Genomic DNA, 19,815 nt, shown 5'->3' with positions numbered 1-19,815 from the left:
ATCCCCATGGTAAAATCCTCACTTGGCGATTTTTCAAGAACATTTGAAAGCAAGATATCTATCCAAATATATTCATCCACAATACAACTGCAATATATTTGAACTGTGCATTGACCTCTTTTGTTGAAATAAATCTTAAGATAATTTCATATAATAAATGAAATTAATGAACCTTTTTATTTATCTTTTAATTCGAACTAAATAACTCTTTTTTTACTTGTGGTTTGTGGTATATTTATATGCTATGCGATAAAATATTAGAAATAATGAACTTTTAATTTGGAATATCTTAAACTCGAGCTTGATATACATTTTAATTGTGCGATGAACTCTCTTTAACTTGCGAGCTGCTTGCGAGCGATATGAACTGTGCGATAACTTTAAGCATTATTTTAGTATCAATGAACTGTTAATTTGTCGTATTTTCTAATTTCATTTGTACAATAATTAGTATGCTCATGATATGGATTCAATTTACGTATCAATATTTTCACGTTGACGGGGGCCTGATGATGGCTAATAGCATCAGCCGAAACGTTGCTCGTAATATACGTAATCATATCAATATAGAACTTTTGAATTTTAGCTGAATTCATTGTGGGATTTCTCTCGTTATTCATCATACACGGATATTGTGTATTTTCCCCTCTGATTTTCATGATGGTTTTGAACAACTTAGATTTCGCGATTCTAATACCTTATCAACATTAGATGACAGTAATACCTTCAATTACATGTAAAATATGATCACTATCAGTCCAAACAGCAATGGCATACTTTTTTACAAAACTCATCTAAAGCCAAATGCTTTCGTGAATTCAAGAAGGGAGTAATCTATGAATCATATCTAGATTTACCTAAGGAGGTACGCACAAAGATTTCAAGGTTTAGATTTTCTAGTCATGATCTGTTCGTCGAAACTGGACGCTGGGCCAGACCTAAGATACCTTATAATAGTCGTATTTGCAAATGTTGTAATCTGAATGAAATCGAGGACGAGTACCATTTTGCTTAAATATGTCCTGCATACTATGGTTTAAGACTAAGTTATATATCGAGATCTTACTGGACAAATCCGAACAAAGAAAAATTCATCCACCTAATTTCCAGCAGTAGTAAATTATATAAACTTTCCACTTTTCTTAGGAAAGCCTTTAACATTCGGCTTCAACTATTAAATGGGTAATCTAACTATGTACAGTGTGACCACATAGATATATGCCATGTATGTCATAAATCTGGAAATAATGTGGAAAGGCTTTCAATCGCCTTTGGTATATATCATGTATTCAATGTATTTATATACTTGAGTTATTATTTATTCAATGCATTTATATACTTGAATTATTTACCCGCCATACATTATCATGTAATTGTGTCATATCATAAAAAAACATTTATATTTTATTTTTATATGATAAACTAATAATAATAATATAAAATCCTCTTATTTCATTTTTGCAGTGCTGCCGGTCACTAGATCATTTCAAATTCCGACACCGTTATAATTTCATTTTGTAAAATAATTCCGTATATCTCAAAATGCATGCCGCAGGACAGCAATCCGGTTATCGTCTATTTGCATCTGCTTGCAAATCAAATGACAAGCATCTATTTATCATCACTAGACCACTTCATCTCTTTCAATATAGGCCTGCCTATAATAAAACAATACTTGAACCTGGATGCCTGTTATTTCTGGAAGTTTTTGAAACGAATGACAGGTATTTGACATGAAAGATAGTACGCATTATAGTTAAACTGGAAGGAGTCTATTTTGAGTACAGTTCTACATTACTAAAATATTGTCTAATTTAACAGTGGTTGCCATGTCAAAATTTTTCTGGGAAGAGATTTAAGCTGATTTTTTGTTTCTTTTCTTACAGAAATGTTTACGAGTTCTTGTAATGAAAACGACTGTTGCATGCTGTGTAAACAGGTAGGCCCAAGTATTCTTAACTCTCCGGCATGACATCGATATACAGTTACTGCTGGGTCTCTTACGATGAAAAGCCAACCTCCATATTCTACAATCACATTCTTAGCTTACTAGTGCATATCAATGCCTCTTATTTCTACCTCTGACTACATGTACTTAGTATTCAATGTATTACGTCACTTTATGAGTGAATATCCTCCTATGCATGAAAAGTGCCTAATTTACTAATATGTTGGTGATAAAGCTCTCCCTACTAATCATCGACCCATAATTAATCTTGCCAAACTATTTAGATCCTTAGAATATTTTGATGCCGAAAGGAAACGTAAATCTTGGCATATTTTCTCTATTTAGATATATTTCATGACTCCTATTATGTACAAACGGAGACGCCTGTGCATGGATTGGCCGACCAGTCACATTTATTTCAATTTTAATAAGGAATGTATATAGCTACAAACGAATTCTGTAAACAATGCACCAACATAGTGTTTTCGTTCAGCAGTGCCAAATGTAGGCCTATACTTTCAAACACCGGACATTATGTGGGTGCTGATCAAAAGTCCCATTAGCCGCGATCACACAGAGATTTTGCCCGGACCAAATTGCCCGAGTCAAATTTGGCCCGTGCCGAGTTACAAAGTGCGTTCAGACGTAAACCACTAGCACTCGATAATCAGTAGACTATGATATTTTGTAAAAACAAAAAAACGTTGATGTTCATTATAATACAAGGAACAGCAAGAACATCCACCCTGACTCATTCAAATCAAAACTCAAGCGTTTTTCAATAAAATCAAAGGCCCAAATATTCGGAATTATATGAAGGTTCTAATTTAAATCTCCCCTTTCAAAACCAGAATTGACGGGTCTGAGAAAATAAGGGAGCATCTCAAAACATCAATAGTTGCGTCAATTAGAATAGCTGTCTAATTCGTTTTAACCCTTTGATTAGACACTTGCTAAAGTTAAAACTATTGGTTTTCTAATGAGAGACCTCAGACAAACATTAGACATTCTCACGAGTGTTTTTCACAAAAAAAGTGATCACAAATTATAATTAAAAATAAAATAGCAAAATTACAAGTGTAAAAAGATATTGAACTCCAATAGAATTTATGAATAAAATAAAATATATCTAAAATACCAACAGCATCTAAAAGAGTGACGGTTAAATCTACTGCTTGTAATAAATATATTTGAAACTACAATTCAATTCAATGTTATCTTAATTGCACCGCAATAAATAGATAGTTCGGCAGTTGAGATGAATAGGCGGGAGGCCTCTATCCCCCAACCCCCTTCCGCGAGTTATTCATATTGAAGTAACTATCGAAATTTTTAGACGCTCCCTTAATTGGTTCGGCTATATTCTAAGATAAGTTTCCCTTTAAAATGTCCTGCCAGCCTCCTGCGCACTTGCGAGACGTACCGACCCACCGACCCCTTACGCACTCAGCAGCTAGATTTGATTCGTAAATACCACGCAGGAAAAAAGATTTACCAAAATTATTATTTTTAAAAGATCTTTTCCATACGATGAAGACCACACTAGTGATTATACTTGTATTTACACGTTGTTTGTCGTAAATTGGCGCTAAATTCAATATCACGATGGTTATTTGCGGCTGCTGTAGTCTTATGAATTGACTCATTCAACAGCCGGCCTGCTGAGTCTACAGCTAGGACACTACTATACGCCGGCAGGCTCTCCGTGCAACTCACATAGAATGTAATCTATTCCTGTGGTTTGTGTTTTGTTATATTAACCCCATTGTTTACGTATTGCTATAAAAATGTTTTACCGTAAAATATTAATGGTATCAATAAAGAATGAATTTAATTGTGACCAAAATCGTCCTCTACACGTTACAAGGTATATACGATCGATGGAATATTTAACACAAATATGATGCTTTTGGCTCGAAATCATATAAAGCCAGAAACTCTTAGATCCGGTGTACTAAAAAGTATACCACCCAAAATCTGACATTGCCTATCAAATAAATATACGGCCAGATTTTATGACATATAGAGTATGTATCAGCCTGTTTACACAATTTGCTCCTAGTACACCAAGACGATGGCTTCATTTTAAATGTCTTTTTTAGATGTCTTGATGATGAGGATTCGAATCATAACCTCATCTCTGGTCAATGGATAAATGATTGGTGTTGTCATATCTCGGAATCACGAATTCGCGGAATTTTCCAAAAACGTCGAATTTCTTCAATTTCACTATAAATAGCAATCGAGTTTTCCAACGGAGATACCAGATGTTGGACAAGGCACCGGACCAATCGATTCACTGAGTTAGCTTCGAATCCCATTATTTGCACGGAATTTTATCTGACAATGTTTCATGATACCGTTCACTGGCTGCCATTTACCAGCAGCAGTCTGAATCTAGTCGCAAAAATCTAGAGATCGGCACCGGGGCTAACATACGCGGTTATCAAAACGTGGGCATCAGACGGAAATGCTGATCATACTCTTTTTAAATTGAATGGTTACAATAGTATATTTTTCAATAGATACTTTAATAATTCGAGGGGTGTGGCACTTAAAAGTGATAGTCTAGGTTAAATTATCGGACCTCTCACTAGTCTTACGATATTACTAACGTCTCAACTTTTGAATTACATCCTGCTAAACGTCATACGAGATGCTTTCTACCTACCCTATACAGCTCCCTTTTACTCCCTTATTTCCTTTATTGCAAAATCGTATGGGTCACAAACTTACCCTATCCGACTCCATCGATTAATTATGCTCCAAAAGAGAGAAATTCGCGTTTTATCCAATGCCCCATTTCTTGCACATACCGTTACTGTCCCTCCGTTTAAACGTGGCTGATTTCTTACCCTCACTGATATAAATAAGTTTTTTTTTTCACAGCGGCCTTTATGTTTAAACCGATCAATCATCTCGTTCATGTGTCTATTGTCTCTTAAAATGAGAGTATACTCCATAGTATCTCTGATCCCAAAATCTAGAAAAGCATCCCACATCAGATTCTTGATAGGTTGTGTGTTTCTTCCTTTGAATTTCAATTTAAGTGAACTCCAGTTATTGATTCATAATTCTACTCAAATAGCACTTCTTAAATCTTCTTTTTATCCAAAACGTATTGCACTAATTTTCAATAAAAATTCTCATCGCAAGTTTTCGTCCATGTATGGCTTCATGAGTTCGCCAATATACTTCCACTATTTGTCAAAGACCGGGACCCGACTCGATGGTCTCTGGATTCTTCCGGTCCCTGGCAATCTCAATCTTATTTTGTTCACATGTTTTAATGTATTTGTTTACTATATCCTTTATGCGATTGAAAATGAAATACAATTACAACAATACAATAAAATTTCTTTATTTAGCCAATCAGCGTGCATTTGAAACACTAGCGGCGGCTTCCTTATACACACTTCACAGAGGTTCACACGCAGAGAAATAGGCCGCCCAAGTAGTTCCCCAGTCGACGATTCTTTTCACTTTTACCAGAGGAACGTGGGCAATTTCCCTGAACTATTATTGATGGTTGGGCCTACCAAACCAATGCATGCTTCCGATGGGCCTGTTAGATACCTGTTAGATCACATGTATGACATGTACATGTTACATGTTGAAAGATTAAAAGGAACACTAGCTATAGATGATGATGCATGTTTCTCTCAGCTCGGGGCTCAGATGGCAGGGGCTGTCGGCAGCTGCCGCTAAACTGGCTAGACGTTTTGATGATCATACAGTAAGGAACATTTGTGTAGGTGCGATCTAACACGTACCCGCTGGAATGATAGAAGCCTGGATGTAAACAAAACAAATCAAAACAATAACACCGTCATCTGCAATAATGAATCTCATCCGATCGAATTATTTCTTTTATCAGAAATGAAAAAAATATAAAACCTTTATATCAATAATCATACAACACAATTAATTCGTCTAGACATGAATAGGTTCTCTGAAATCTTCAACAAAGATTCCTTCCCTTTTGATAGGCCTTTTTGCACAAAACGGTTCTAGACCGACTTTTGAATAGTCGAAAAAAATTTGAAGATTAAAACTGAATGTCCAAAAGTTCGCAATGAATTCCAATAAATCCTTAATTACATTTAGAAATCAATTAAAAAAAACCTACAACTGTAACTAAATTCATACCGGTATCATATCTAAACTTGCTCTTTTCGATAGTTTTAGTAATTGTGAATTCGGTATAAACAATTCTTTTCCTTCAATTTCTTATTTAAAGAGTGATATCATCGAGCTCACCTGATCGAAATGAGAAAGTTTTGTCATTAGGTAAATATCATGATTTTTGTGAAACTCCATGCTATTAAAAGGCTTTTAATTACAATTTTCGTCAATGATTTACAAAAACTTAGTTTCCTGCTGCAGGAAACGATTTGTTCATTGATTATCAGTTTAATGAAAAACCCACTGTAGATATATAATGAATTTGGTACGTAATAGATCGCACCTTTTATGTATCCCTATTTCTGTTTATACTGCGTCAAATAAAACCATAGGCCTGACTGTGTCAAGTGAAGGGTCAAATTAGAGTGAATTTAAGTTCTTTATTGATTTCTGATAATGTTTTGTGAAGATTTGTAGTATAATTAAGTCATAATTTTAATTCTGATTCCTGTCTAACATTCCTCAAGAATCAGAGAGCACAGCGTTGTTGCCTTGTGGTCAATGTGGTCAAACTGTTGCTCCTGCTAGTGATTGATGGCATGACAAATTTTGATTGATTTCAAAAGAAAAGATCTACATTACAGCCAACCACACAGATTTATTTCATATGTCATCTTCAGATAAAAGATACTGACTGTAGCCGGACTAGTCCCTTCCCAATCATGATAGAAATGTTTGTTATTTTTGTTTGTTTTGGTTTTACGCACTTGGTCACCAATAAGCCTACAGTAAGTATACCACTATAACCAGCTGATAAGGCCAATTTTTAAAAAATTATGGGAATTATGAGATTTGTCGATTGGGTGGATGATATAGGTCTTCGCCTGTAAATAGTGGTTAATTTTTTATTGAAAATTGTCAATAATGGGTTATCTACATTTAAATGTATCACGAATTATAGGTCGGGATATTTTCATTCAGTTTTCATATAATGAGGGAAATTGTAAATGTATCAGTCTGGTGTTGTAAACGGATGGCATATTTGTGTAGGATACAAGCTTATCGACTGCGAATCCTTCAAAACTAACTTGCGACCGACATTCACTTATGCCTCTTGGGTCTGTGCTTTGTGTAGGCCTACAGCTACACACGACCAAAAACCTAATGTACTGCTTACTATGCAGTAAGTACTGCTTACAATAATAATAATACAAATTTTAAAACAGAATGAAACATTACTGGGTTTGATAAGGAAACTTTACGACGGATATTACATAACTGCTTGTTACATATTCACCTGATTGAACATGCCATCAGAGGATGCTGCGCCGTATACGACAGCTATTCTATTATAAATTGCTAATCGGGATCGTTCTTATGAAACCTGCATACCCCTAATATCGAACATATTTTCTAAAACATGTGAATATTGAAATTGTATGCTCACAAATTTATATATTGATCGCTTGTAACCGCCGATAAAATTCCACCAGCATCCCCCGTCAGGGTATTAATATTATATCAGACTTCCGCATCGTGTATACATCCGCCATTTTGACCGAAAAATCCGATTTACTTAGCATTTCTATTTATGCCTGCCGCTTCTGATATAATCATACATCCATTACTATTACAATATGTCTTCTCAGGATATTCAATGCAATATAATATTTCGTAGTTCAAATAGGGCTCATTATATAATCACAGGAAGACATTCTACATCGTTGTCGTTAATATTTTGCCTGCGTCGTTGTCGTTAATAGCTTGTTTGTGTACACATAGACCTGTGACGTTTTGCACATCGATTAACTGTTGTGATATGTTAAAATGACGCAGAATGGTTTATACTGTTTAGGTTTCAAAATCGTGACGTTTTATAAGGCGTCAAAAAATCTAGACTTCACGAAAGTTCAATCGTATATACTACTATAGCACCCTGGGATTTCCGCAACGCAAGCACAGGGTAACTACGTTAAAAATCCTTAAATCGACTAACAAGAACCAACGACGAGAGAACGTTCTTAAAACTTCAAACCGTAAATTTCACTTTATTTTCTTCGATATATCGGAGAGACGAGGCTGGACATCCAACCGCTCAAAGGCTAAAACTCGAATCTCAACAAATTTTCAACCATGATACTATTACATAAGACATCAAGGGTGGCAGAGACCAGAAGGCCGTTATCAAAACAATACACACTGGCTGACACTTCAAGTACATTTCTAAAACAAACAAACAGTCCGACACTCCAAAACTGACTGACACCCTGCCCCCTTAGTAACATCAATCAAAATAAGACAATATTTGTAAAATAAGAAATAGAAATCATAAACTAGACCTAAAAATGCTCTGTTAATTTACACTAAATTTAGTTCAATACCTACGCTGTTATACTACTACTACTACTACTGCTGCTACTGCTGCTGCTACTGCTGCTACGGCTGCTGTTGCTGATGCTGCTGCTACTGCTACTGCTACTACTACTACTCATCCATGATACGTTGAGTTTTAACAATAAACAACCTGTTACCTATTATTTCAAGAGTGGAGGCAATTTGCTCTAAGGCTTCATACTTCCATCGGAGTAAGTTTTTGATCCTGTCTCTAGTAGACCATTCATGTCCAGAAATTACACAGAACAGAAAAACTATGATCTTTCCAGAGCTCCACTAAACTTTCTTCGTCAATCCACGATCCCACAGTTTGTTGACTCGCCACTTTGAGTGCTCAAAGCCATGTGACTATCATCGCCGAATTTAAAGCTCATGTGACGCATAACACGCCACTGCTTGGCTACGACGATTTGATCGGGTCATAGAAATATGACTTTTCAATGTTTGCGATTCGGCTGAAGACAGGTCTTCGATCAACTCGTCGCGGTCGTAAGCATACTCAATATGTCGATAAGGTATCGGTAACCGAATTTTGAACTTAAAAAACCACTGGACGGCAACGGTATTTACATTCGTGTTTATTCAGAAAAAGGTATAAAAATAAGCCACGCACGGGTCTCCTTTATATACCCAATTGGTCAGGTAAGAGTCCAACGAATGACGTGAACCTTATTACAGGGACCATATTACAGGTCCCGACGAAAAAATCACAGACCGTTCCGAGAAAATGATCGGGTCGTAAGTCACCCTGAGCGTAGTTCATACGATTCCTGTAGGCGAAAGTGCTCTAATCGTTGTATTAAATGGATTCGTTTTATGCAAATCTTGATTGATGTAAATATCTTAACTGGGACATGCTGGAAAACATCGGAATAAACATGTTCCTGTTTATGATCGGATTAATTAAACAATTAAAGCGTAGGCTAATTTGTTCGGCAGAAAAATTAAATTCCGTTTTCACCATAAATGAAAGTCATACATAAAACCAATAACCTAAGCGTTTCCTGAAATTCGCTGAAAAAGCTGAAACGCTGAAAATAAAACACTGAAATTTCAGGGAATTCCAGAAAAACACTGAAATTTCAGGGAATTCCCGAAAAACGTTGAAATCGTGCTAGGAACCGACGATACACGTTTTTCCTGGCCCGGTGTCTTCTGCCGGGTCCTAAACCGTGCTTAAGTCTTTACCGATTTTTGTCGGGTTATAGAGATACGCCTACAAGGTCATCGTCTTAGGCTCCCTTCAACATTTCATTTTCAACTGGCATCAGACAACAATTAATAGGTTAGTAGCTTGAAGATGCGTATGGCCGGACCATAGTAGCTAGAGTGAAGAAAAGGTCCCCCATAAATGTTGCTATAATTTCGGCAAATGAGATAGAGGCCTGAGCTCAATTTTTGTTCGATTGATGGAGAACCTCATTTCCTTAACATGAGTCGGAATCTTCAGTTGAATCAGGAGGAACAATAATTGTTCAGGACACACTGTATAACATGATACTTACTAGCCAAAAATTAGTTCATCAAAACTGCATCAGTTCCAAAAACTAACATCATGCTTCCCCAAAATGGAAAATAAATAAATAATATTTTACTTTCATTTGTCTGTGCATCATGATATAAATTGTTGTTATTGTTTTATGTACATGTATGTACCCGTATGAGCTAACAATGAAGTTTTCACTTCATTTGAATAAATTCTTAACTACAGTAATTCTAATTCTCAATTGTTTTTATTATTGTTTGGTTATTCCTTGCAACTTCTCATTTCCACGTTTCATACAAGAAGTAGTTGAATGAAAGTACAGTTAGGCTGAACCTGACAACCCATAATAAGTGCTAGCATCGAGATTTGCTTATTAGGGTTTTCTGTTTCTTCACAGAAAACCCTATTGAAATTCGCGTGATTATTATTATTTTTTTTCCCTTTTCCACATAGTTTTTGTTAAAAGTGTAAAGGCTTCCTTACCTTACCGCTGTCGCCGATACAATCCGTATGATGTCCTTCAGCTCACTTCAATCTCCAGATACTGCATGGGAATTTTGATAAATCCACGTTATAAAGGCACTGTCGAGCCGTAAACATCAGAAATTTGGCTCCATTCAATTAGTAGCCATGTTGTGTTTTCTTACATATAATTCTCTCTTCTTTTCGAGGAAGAGCTATCGAATAATTCCCTCTCTTCTCCACAATCAATTTCAAAGTCAATTTTATGAATTTATTGCTCAGCGGGTCCGAGTCCAAGAGTTTACGAGTCCGGCGTTCGCGTGTCTGACAGGTTTACGGGCATTTGTTTGTTACCTCTTTAATATTTTTGATTTCTTGTTATTCCGGTTATTTTATTTAAGTATATTGCTGATCAGTCCATGTAACCAAAAGCGTCAATAAACAGACTTTGAATTGATCAAGTTTAAATCAAGGTCGTTGAGTCGCGGAAGGCTACTAGAATTGCAAAAGGTAGAAAGTTTCTTTTGTCCAATGTCGTATAGCGCCGCCGCGGTCGAAAATCGAACTAATCTGTCAAGTCGATAATTTTCTAAGTGAGAAGACGCCGCGTTCAGTTCGCGGTACACTGTACGTACAGTTTTTCGATACACTGCTGTTCAACAAATTTGTTTTCAAGTTGAAGTTCACAGCGCGCTATTCAGTTTTCAGAAGTAGAGGGCTAAAATAACATCATTCGTAAGATCTCAGATTGAATATTTTCATCTGATTCAGAGCTCAGTTCATTGTATAAAATGTGTTATTTCATGTATTAGACAGTTACTTCTATTACTCTGACAGGAGTTTTTATGTCATAATTTTTTTTACCTCATGTGTAACTCAATTATAGCAGAGTTGATAGTTTAATTATCAATTATTAATTTATAAATAAATTAGTATTATTAATCTAATTATTGGATTGATTATTATTAAGAGATATGACATAATAAACATATATATAATGCACAGATATGGATGTTATATATAATGCAAAGATATGGATGTTATAATGATAATGTGTTTCTACTCGCATAGAAATGAGACTAAAATTTTCCTGTTTGGATATTCTAAAAGCTTATAAGTCCTTTGCCAAGGATATGAATGGTTTGTGATGATATTATGTTAACTAAATTCATTTGTTGGTTGAACGATTTCAATTAATATCGCAATATTTAGCATTCGTGATATAATTAATATGATAGAGATATGGCCATTTGTCTATTGTTTATGTTAGCAAAAGATTGCATTTGATATAGAAGGCTTTAAAATGTTTTGATGTATGGTTGAGATTTTCAAAATAAATGTTATGCTTACATGAGATAATTGGAACTAGATGTTTTATTTCATTTTTATCAAGTATCGATGGATGAGAAGTCTTTCGACGATGTGCAGTTAGGCCATTAGAGTTTGCCTTAAAATACTTTACTCTCAGTCTAAGCTGAATTTAATTCATACCGCCGTTACAGTACCATAAAATTCACACAAAATCTTTAGCGTCATTGGAATAGGACGTCCCCTGTTTCACATCCGGCAGGTGTGTTGACGGAGTTTAATAAGGTACACCAAATCTATTAAAACGATCGCTATTTCAAAATCAAATCATCCCGAAGAAATTGGGGATTCGAACCTATCGGATATATACTGGTACTCGGCGTCATTCCACTTAACAAAACATCGTCAATAACATTAGTTCTTATTATTGCTAAGTAGCGGCGCTACCGGTACTGTCGAATCACGGCGGTGTATAGTTAGTTACCTAATCGTTGGTGGTAAGCTTTTTATAATCGGATGGGCTTATACCAACGTTAGGGATGACAAGGACCAAAACACGGTTGAAAAAAGTAACACTTCAAAAATATACTTTCTATTCACTTCAGTCCACAATTAATGGCTTAAATCACAAACTAACACAGGTACCTTTCGAAATAATCCAATTTTATGTATGTTTCGAGTGGTTAATCAACATTAATTTGAGAAATTAATTAATTTCTCCACCAATTCCGCCATTGGCCGCCATTTCTCTGTATTGCACATGTGGCATGATAAGTCAAGGGGACCTACAAGGATTTATATAAAATTTCCAAGACGAAACGACAATTTTTATTTTTGATGGTTTTCCAACTTATATTTCAAATCTTCAGGTTTTCCATAATAAATAATGAAATAATAAATTCTGGTAAAAGAAAAATGTGAATAAGTGTTGATTTCTTAATTTTTTTCAATTTCGTCGTTTCGCTTCGTTAGTTTGTGCTGTTGTCCTGGCCTCAGTCCACAGGTGAAAGTAATTTTCAAAATGGCAGCTGTTGACCCGACGGAAATTTACTCTCACTTTACGGCCGATTTGCACATGGATTAAGATCATCAGGTGAGGTGTTATAGGTATCAGACAAACTACGAATCTGTTGTGCCTCGATTACAACAAAAAATAGACGGATATCTTAAGAGACAATGAAATGCCAGGCAAATTACTCGTCAGTCAAATTGGCTGACGAAGATTTCATACAAAAATGACCTTCCCATTCCTGACTGTGGTTTGTGAAAATATCCGATTGTGAAACTAAACCACAGACAGGTTACTGACTAGGCGGTGTACTGAACTGTGCGGACGTACTTTCGGCGCGCTCCTTGAATTACTTAAACGACCGTCAAGGTAAATTTTCACATTTCACTTACAAACATTATCCAAGGAAACTATTTTTTCTACCTTAGATCTATTATATTCCGTTGCCGTTTTTGTGCGTTTAGCCCGTATTAGCTGAGAATTTAGTATTAATTATTCGGCCACGACAGACACTAAAAACTAGCTTATATCAAACGAATTAACATTGCATAGTCGACAAAGACTAATCGCACCGGTTGATGACAAACGAACTAACGTGCGTAGGGCCTAGATTAGTTTAATTCTTTGCGTCCAGTTAATCCCGTTTCTATATATTGAAACTTAACCGATTTGTTTTTCTTTTTCAACCACAAAATCTGTGTGATATTCGGTGAGACCTGGAGAAAATGGCGGGAAGACAAAGTGTTTCACCCCCTAACAAGAAGCAGAAGACTGCAGCATCAAATCGTCCGAATCGCCAGAATCATAAATCGACTGAGGAAACGGCATCACGTGTGGAAGCAGACAATGGAATATCGTCAAAACTTGATGCGATTCTTTCCCAGCTTTCGAAATTAGAGCTTCTAGACGACTTGCAGAGGGACATGACCGAAGTTAAACAATCGCTTGAATTTTGCCACCAGGACGTATTACAACTAAAGAGTGAAAACGAACAACTTAGAAGCAAAGTTCGCGATTTAGAGAAAGTCGTCGCTGATCAGGACGCAATTATCAAATCGGACCATGAACTACTCCTAGATCAGCAATGGCGTAGCATGCGCGATAATTTGATCTTTTACGGCGTCGAGGAATCCGAAAATGAGAATACCGAGGACTTAATTAAAGGCTTTTGCGAGAAAGACCTTAAGTTACCGAAGACGACCGTGGACTCATTCAAATTCGCGCGAACACATCGCCTTGGACGAAGGAAAAACGAACAGAAAAAACCGCGCCCAATTGTTGCAAAATTCGAGTTCTTCAAAGATCGTGAACTGGTACGTTCAGTTGCGAAAAATCTCGCGGGCTCGTCTTTAGGACTGAATGAACAGGTGCCTGAGGAATGGGCGGCGAGACGACGCGAAAAGCTACCCGAGCTGAGAGCCGCGAAAGCGAACGGAAAACAAGCTTTCTTTGTACGGGACAAACTCGTTATCCGCGAAAACCGTGACCGCGTACCGATGGACAGCCACTAGGAACCAGCGGAGGGACTTTGCGTACAATTCGTAGACCGGACTGTCCTTGTATCTCGAAGTTGTTGTTATGTTATAGAATTTGTAAATAGTGTAAATTTATGTGACAGTTATCCAAATGTAAATAGAGATATCGTTGGCTCGCATGTAAATTCTCATACGGTAGATACATACCCTGATGTAAATAGTAACAATCATGTACCTGATGTAACTCCTAACAATTTCATTTCTGATGTAAATAAGCGAAATATTAACACTTCTGATTTAAATAAGCAAAATGTAACTAGTACAGCAAACGCAGCAAACATAAGTGAAATTCCTTGTATCAAATCATCATTAAAGTTTTCTACGCTGAATGTATGTGGCCTTATAGCTAAACTCGATATCCCAGAATTCTGTGAATTTATTAGCAATAATGACATCACATGTCTAACTGAAACTCACTTAGATGATTTAGACGGTAATTTAGGTTGTAGCTTGCCCGCCTCCCATATGGCGCACTTTAAAAATAGGAAAAAGTTTTCAAAAAAAGGATCAGGTGGCGTCGGTATCATATATAGGAAGTTCATGAAAAATAAAATAAAACCAATTTCGACTGACTCTCAGTTTGTATCTTGGTATTTATTAGATAAAGATTTATTTAATCGCGACAAACATGTACTTTTAGGTGTAATTTATATTCCTCCAGAAAATAGTCGTTATTATTCAGAAATAGCTATCAGAGAAATTGAAATAGAGTTATTGCAATTGAAAGTTGAGTATGATTTCAATGTGTTAATTTCTGGTGACTTTAATGCTCACACCGCTTGTATGCCAGACTTTTTGGAACCTGATAATCAGATAATTCAAGATGATAACTTAGACCCTATTGTTGACTCATTGATTAATTTAGGCGTTCCCACTACTAGAAATAATCAGGACAAAAGAAAGAATAATACAGGCTATCAACTCATAGATTTGTGTAAGAACCATTCACTAATTATCCTCAATGGCAGATGTGGCAATGATCAGACAGGTAATTATACTTTTAGGAACACTAGTGTCATCGATTATTTTGTGTGTGATTTAGAACTGTTTGGTTATGTTGAGGACTTTGAAATAATGCCTTTTGACCCATTATTATCTGATGGACATAATCCTATTAATCTGTGCGTGTATACGAATTCTAGGGACACCATTGCTAGCGATAATGAAAGGGGTAATGAACACGCGAACTTTAAAACTTCAATTAGGTGGGTCAGTACTAGATCAAATCAATTTTTCCTGAATGTAGAATCAAGATTACGAGATAATGATTTAGATAAGTTACTGTTGGACGGGTTGCAAGATCTAGGAAATCAATCGCCAGATGACATTAATGGACTTACCGATAGATTTGTATCTTCTTTATTATCAAGTGCTGATGAGTGTAATTTGATGTACCATAGAAAAAGTAGGAAAAGTAATAACTGCAAAAAACCGGCCCGCAACAGATGGTTTGGCAGGGACTGTAGAGATGCACAGAAGAAATATAATTATATGAAAAAAAGATATAGGGGTTGCCCTACCCTTTCCAATTTTGAATCCCTTAAGAACTCGTCTAAAAACTATAAAAAGGTCATCCGAGAAAATAAGAAGAAACAAAAGGATGAATTTATTAAGGAATTGAGAGAATGCGAAATTAATAACCCAAAAAAAGTATTGGTCGATGCTAAACTCTGCGAGCGGAACAAAAAATAATGAGGCTAATTTAGATATTGATATTTTTCTTGAACATTTTATGAGATTAAATGATTTGAATAATGTTAACAATGAAACCGATGACGGTGATGAGCCCCCAGACGTGGGTGACCATCCTGTCTATGACAATTATATTTTGAACAGTGATATAACCAGTGATGAGGTAATTAAGGCTATCTCTTTACTCAAAAACAATAAGGCCCCAGGCATTGATGGAATCACGAATGAGCTGCTGGGAGTTAGTCAGTATCCGTTTTTAGTTGATATATTACAAAAATTATTCAATTTAGTTCTTAAAACAGGATATGTTCCAGAGATGTGGTCTATAGGCGTCATCAAACCCATTTTCAAAAAGAATGGCGATCCCTCTAATCCTGATAATTATAGAGGTATTACCTTAGTTAGCTGTCTTGGTAAATTATTTACAAGTATCCTAAATCAAAGATTGTCAACATTTCTAGATACGAATCACATTATAAGTGAAGCCCAGGCTGGCTTTAGATCGAAATATTCCACCATTGATCATATTTACACGCTTAAAACAATCGTAGAGCTGTATCTTTGTCAGGGAAGAAGACTTTTTTGCGCCTTTGTTGATTTTAAGAAAGCTTTCGACTCGATTTGTAGGGTAAAGTTATGGCGAAAATTAATTGCTAACAATGTTAATGGAAACTTTTTCAATGTGGTTAAAAATATGTATAACTCCATAAAATCATGTGTTGAATTAAATGGTTGCACGTCACAATACTTTGCAGCTGATAGAGGCTTAAGACAAGGCGAAAATCTCTCACCTATCCTCTTTTCGTTATTCTTAAACGACATTGAAGAATTTTTCATTGATCGTGGAAAACCAACTTTGTCATTTATAGAAAAACTAAATTTGAATCGTGATCAGGATATTGATACTTTACTGAATTTATTCATAATACTATACGCAGATGATACAGTTATTCTTGCTGAGGATGAGAAATCTCTTCAGCTACACTTAGATACCTTATTTGAATATTGCGCGGCTAATGGTCTCACTGTTAACCCAGAGAAAACTAAAGTACTAGTATTTGCGCGAAGTAAATCCCGGATAAAAACGATTTCGAAATTTATGTTTGGTGATCAAGAGTTAGAGGTAGTTGAAGATTATGTTTATCTCGGAGTAAAATTCAATTGGAATGGTAACTTTGCTAAGGCAAAAAGGTATCTTTACGATAAAGCTATCAGAGCTATGTTTTCGATCGTTCAAAAAGGCAGACGTTTGAAATTGCCCATAGATGTTATGTTTAAATTATTTGATACGTGTGTTGCTCCAATAGCCATGTATGGGTGTGAGATCTGGGGATATGAAAATCTTGATTTATTAGAAAATGTTCATCGCTTCTTCTGTAAAATCTTAATGAAAGTGACGAAATATTCTCGCAACTTACAAGTTTTATCAGAGCTAGGACGTTACCCTTTGAATATAGATGTTAGACGCAGGATGATTAACTTTTGGGTGAAAACAGTATCTGGAAAGCAAACCAAACTTAATTCAATACTCTATAAAATATCTTTCAATTTATTTTTAAGGGATACATTTAAGAGCCCTTGGTTATCATATATAAAGAAAACGTTTGATGACTGTGGTTTGTCCTGCATTTGGACGCAGCAATTCATGACTAACAGTAAATCTTTTTCAAAACGAATAAAACAGATACTCCGTGACCAGCACCTTCAAGAAACTGTATCTGCCATAAATACTAATCCGATATACACTAACTTTAGGCAATATAAAAATGATATTAGGTTAGAGAAGTATATAATAGAACTTGGTGATGACTTAGGAACTAGTTTATTTGAATTTAGGGGCGGGTCCTATATTTTACCTGTGAACAAATTTTCAAACCTTCATTTAGACAGAGCCGATAGAATATGCCCCACTTGTAATACTTTAGGTGACGAATCCCATTTTCTGTTTGACTGTACCTTACTTAACGAACAACGCAAAAACTTTTTGAATTTGAATACCTTTAATACCCTTGATATTCTGAAAAACCCAACGGTCAACTTAGCTAAATTCATTAAGACCGGCTTAGATGTATATAGATCCCTCCAATAGTATATATAGTATTGTAAATAGTTGATGTATATAATAGTATATATAGTATTGTAAATAGTTGATGTATATATATATTTCGTTACGTTTTCATTCTCTAAATTTTAATCACTTTAGTGTTGTTTTGTAAATATTTGTATATACATGTGTAATAGTTTTCCTCCATATACCATGGAAATGGTTGGAGTGTAAATAAATCGTAATCGTAATCTGTATGTAAGCGAAAAACACAAATCCCCTTGGTTATTGTATATAAAGAAAATATTTGACGACATTGGCTTATCTTACATATGGTTACAGCAATACACGGAAAATTATAAAACGCTCTCCAAGTACGTGAAACAAGTCCTCCGTGACCAACACGTACAAGAAATGCTTCAAAAAGTGAATGACGATCAGCAGTATGTTAATTTCAAACTATATAAGAACGATGTTAGGCTTGAAAAATATATAACTCAACTTGACGGAAGTCTTGTGCATAGCTTATTCGAATTCAGAATTGGTTCCTATTTATTACCGGTAAATAATCGATCGAACGCTCATAGACCGAAGTGAAAGACTGTGCCCTGCCTGTAACACCGTAGGAGATGAGCTTCACTTCATTTATGACTGCACTTTGCTAAGTGATCTGCGTGATAATTCCATCCATTTAAGTATGTCCAGAAACTTGGAAATATTAAGGAATCCTACCCCACAATTAGCTAAATTTATCCAGTTAGGTTTAAGTTTATACAAATCCCTCCAGTGAATTGTGTATATACGTGTGATATATCTTGCTGTATATAATTCAATCTCTGTACTTGCTTTGTTTGTAAATAGTTTTATTACTGAAAGTTTGATATTAAATTTTGTTAATTCCTATTTTGTTTTGTATATATGTATATAATTCTGTTCATGTTTTGTAAATTTTTATATTCCATATTTTGTATTCAATCTTGCCTCCACGTACCATTCTTATGGTTGGAGTGAAATAAATATCTTATCTTATCTTATCTTATCTCATCTTATCGGACATTAGAAACTTTCTACCTTTTGCACTAGAATTACGTTCGTCTTCGTCTCAGAGAGAAAACAAACGACAGAAAAGTATCAGGTGATTATCGATAGCCTACAACGGTAAACACAGTTGACAAACAGTGTTAGGCCTGTGCCGGTTGGTGCGTACTGGGACTAAATATACTGGTTGGTCAGTTGGTTCGGTTGTGAAGTGTGGAAGCTAAGATTATAAGAAAGCCTACCGGTATTTATTTGTCTATAGGCCTATTATATAGAAGCCAATACCATTTTAAGTACGTAGTTGTTAACCGCACGTGACTGTACGGTGATCTCCACAGGTTAACCGCGTACGTGAGGTCCCTACTAAGTATATAATGCCATACGTGAGTTCCTAGTAGCCAATACCATTTTAAGTACGAAATTGTAACGCGTACGTGACTGTAAGGTGATATCCACAGGTTAACCGTACGTGAGTTCCCTACTTACGCCGTACGTGAGTTCCTAGTAGCCAATACCATTTTAAGTACGAAATTGTAACGCGTACGTGACTGTACGGTGATATTCACAGGTTAACCGTACGTGAGTTCCCTAAAAACGCTGTACGTGAGTTCCTATAATCTGCAAATGCGCATGCGTAAAAGAATAGAGTTTGGGTTAGGTGAGGCTAGGCTATTTGTAAATCAAATTTCATCCACCCACCAGTTACGTTCTGTGGCACAGTGGGTAAATCACTGGACTACTACTGGATTTTTTTTTCGTTTGGTTTCGAATCCC

The 19,815-nt window shown here is 35.8% G+C and overlaps 1 protein-coding gene across 1 annotated transcript in view; it reads left to right on the top strand.

Moving 5' to 3' along the window:
- Positions 1-19,815, top strand: part of LOC141907583 (uncharacterized) — a 36,259-nt gene that overhangs the window by 11,755 nt on the left and 4,689 nt on the right. Inside the window, exon 4 of the mRNA XM_074797266.1 lies at positions 1,887-1,939. Within this exon, the coding sequence (XP_074653367.1) occupies positions 1,887-1,939 (53 nt within the window). The remainder of the gene's footprint in view (positions 1-1,886; positions 1,940-19,815) is intronic.

The sequence above is a fragment of the Tubulanus polymorphus genome, chromosome 6 (genome assembly GCF_964204645.1).
Source record: "Tubulanus polymorphus chromosome 6, tnTubPoly1.2, whole genome shotgun sequence".
Taxonomy (NCBI): Eukaryota; Metazoa; Nemertea; class Palaeonemertea; order Tubulaniformes; family Tubulanidae; genus Tubulanus; species Tubulanus polymorphus.
Note: the sequence above shows the minus strand (reverse complement) of the source record. Positions and strands in the feature narration are given on the sequence as shown.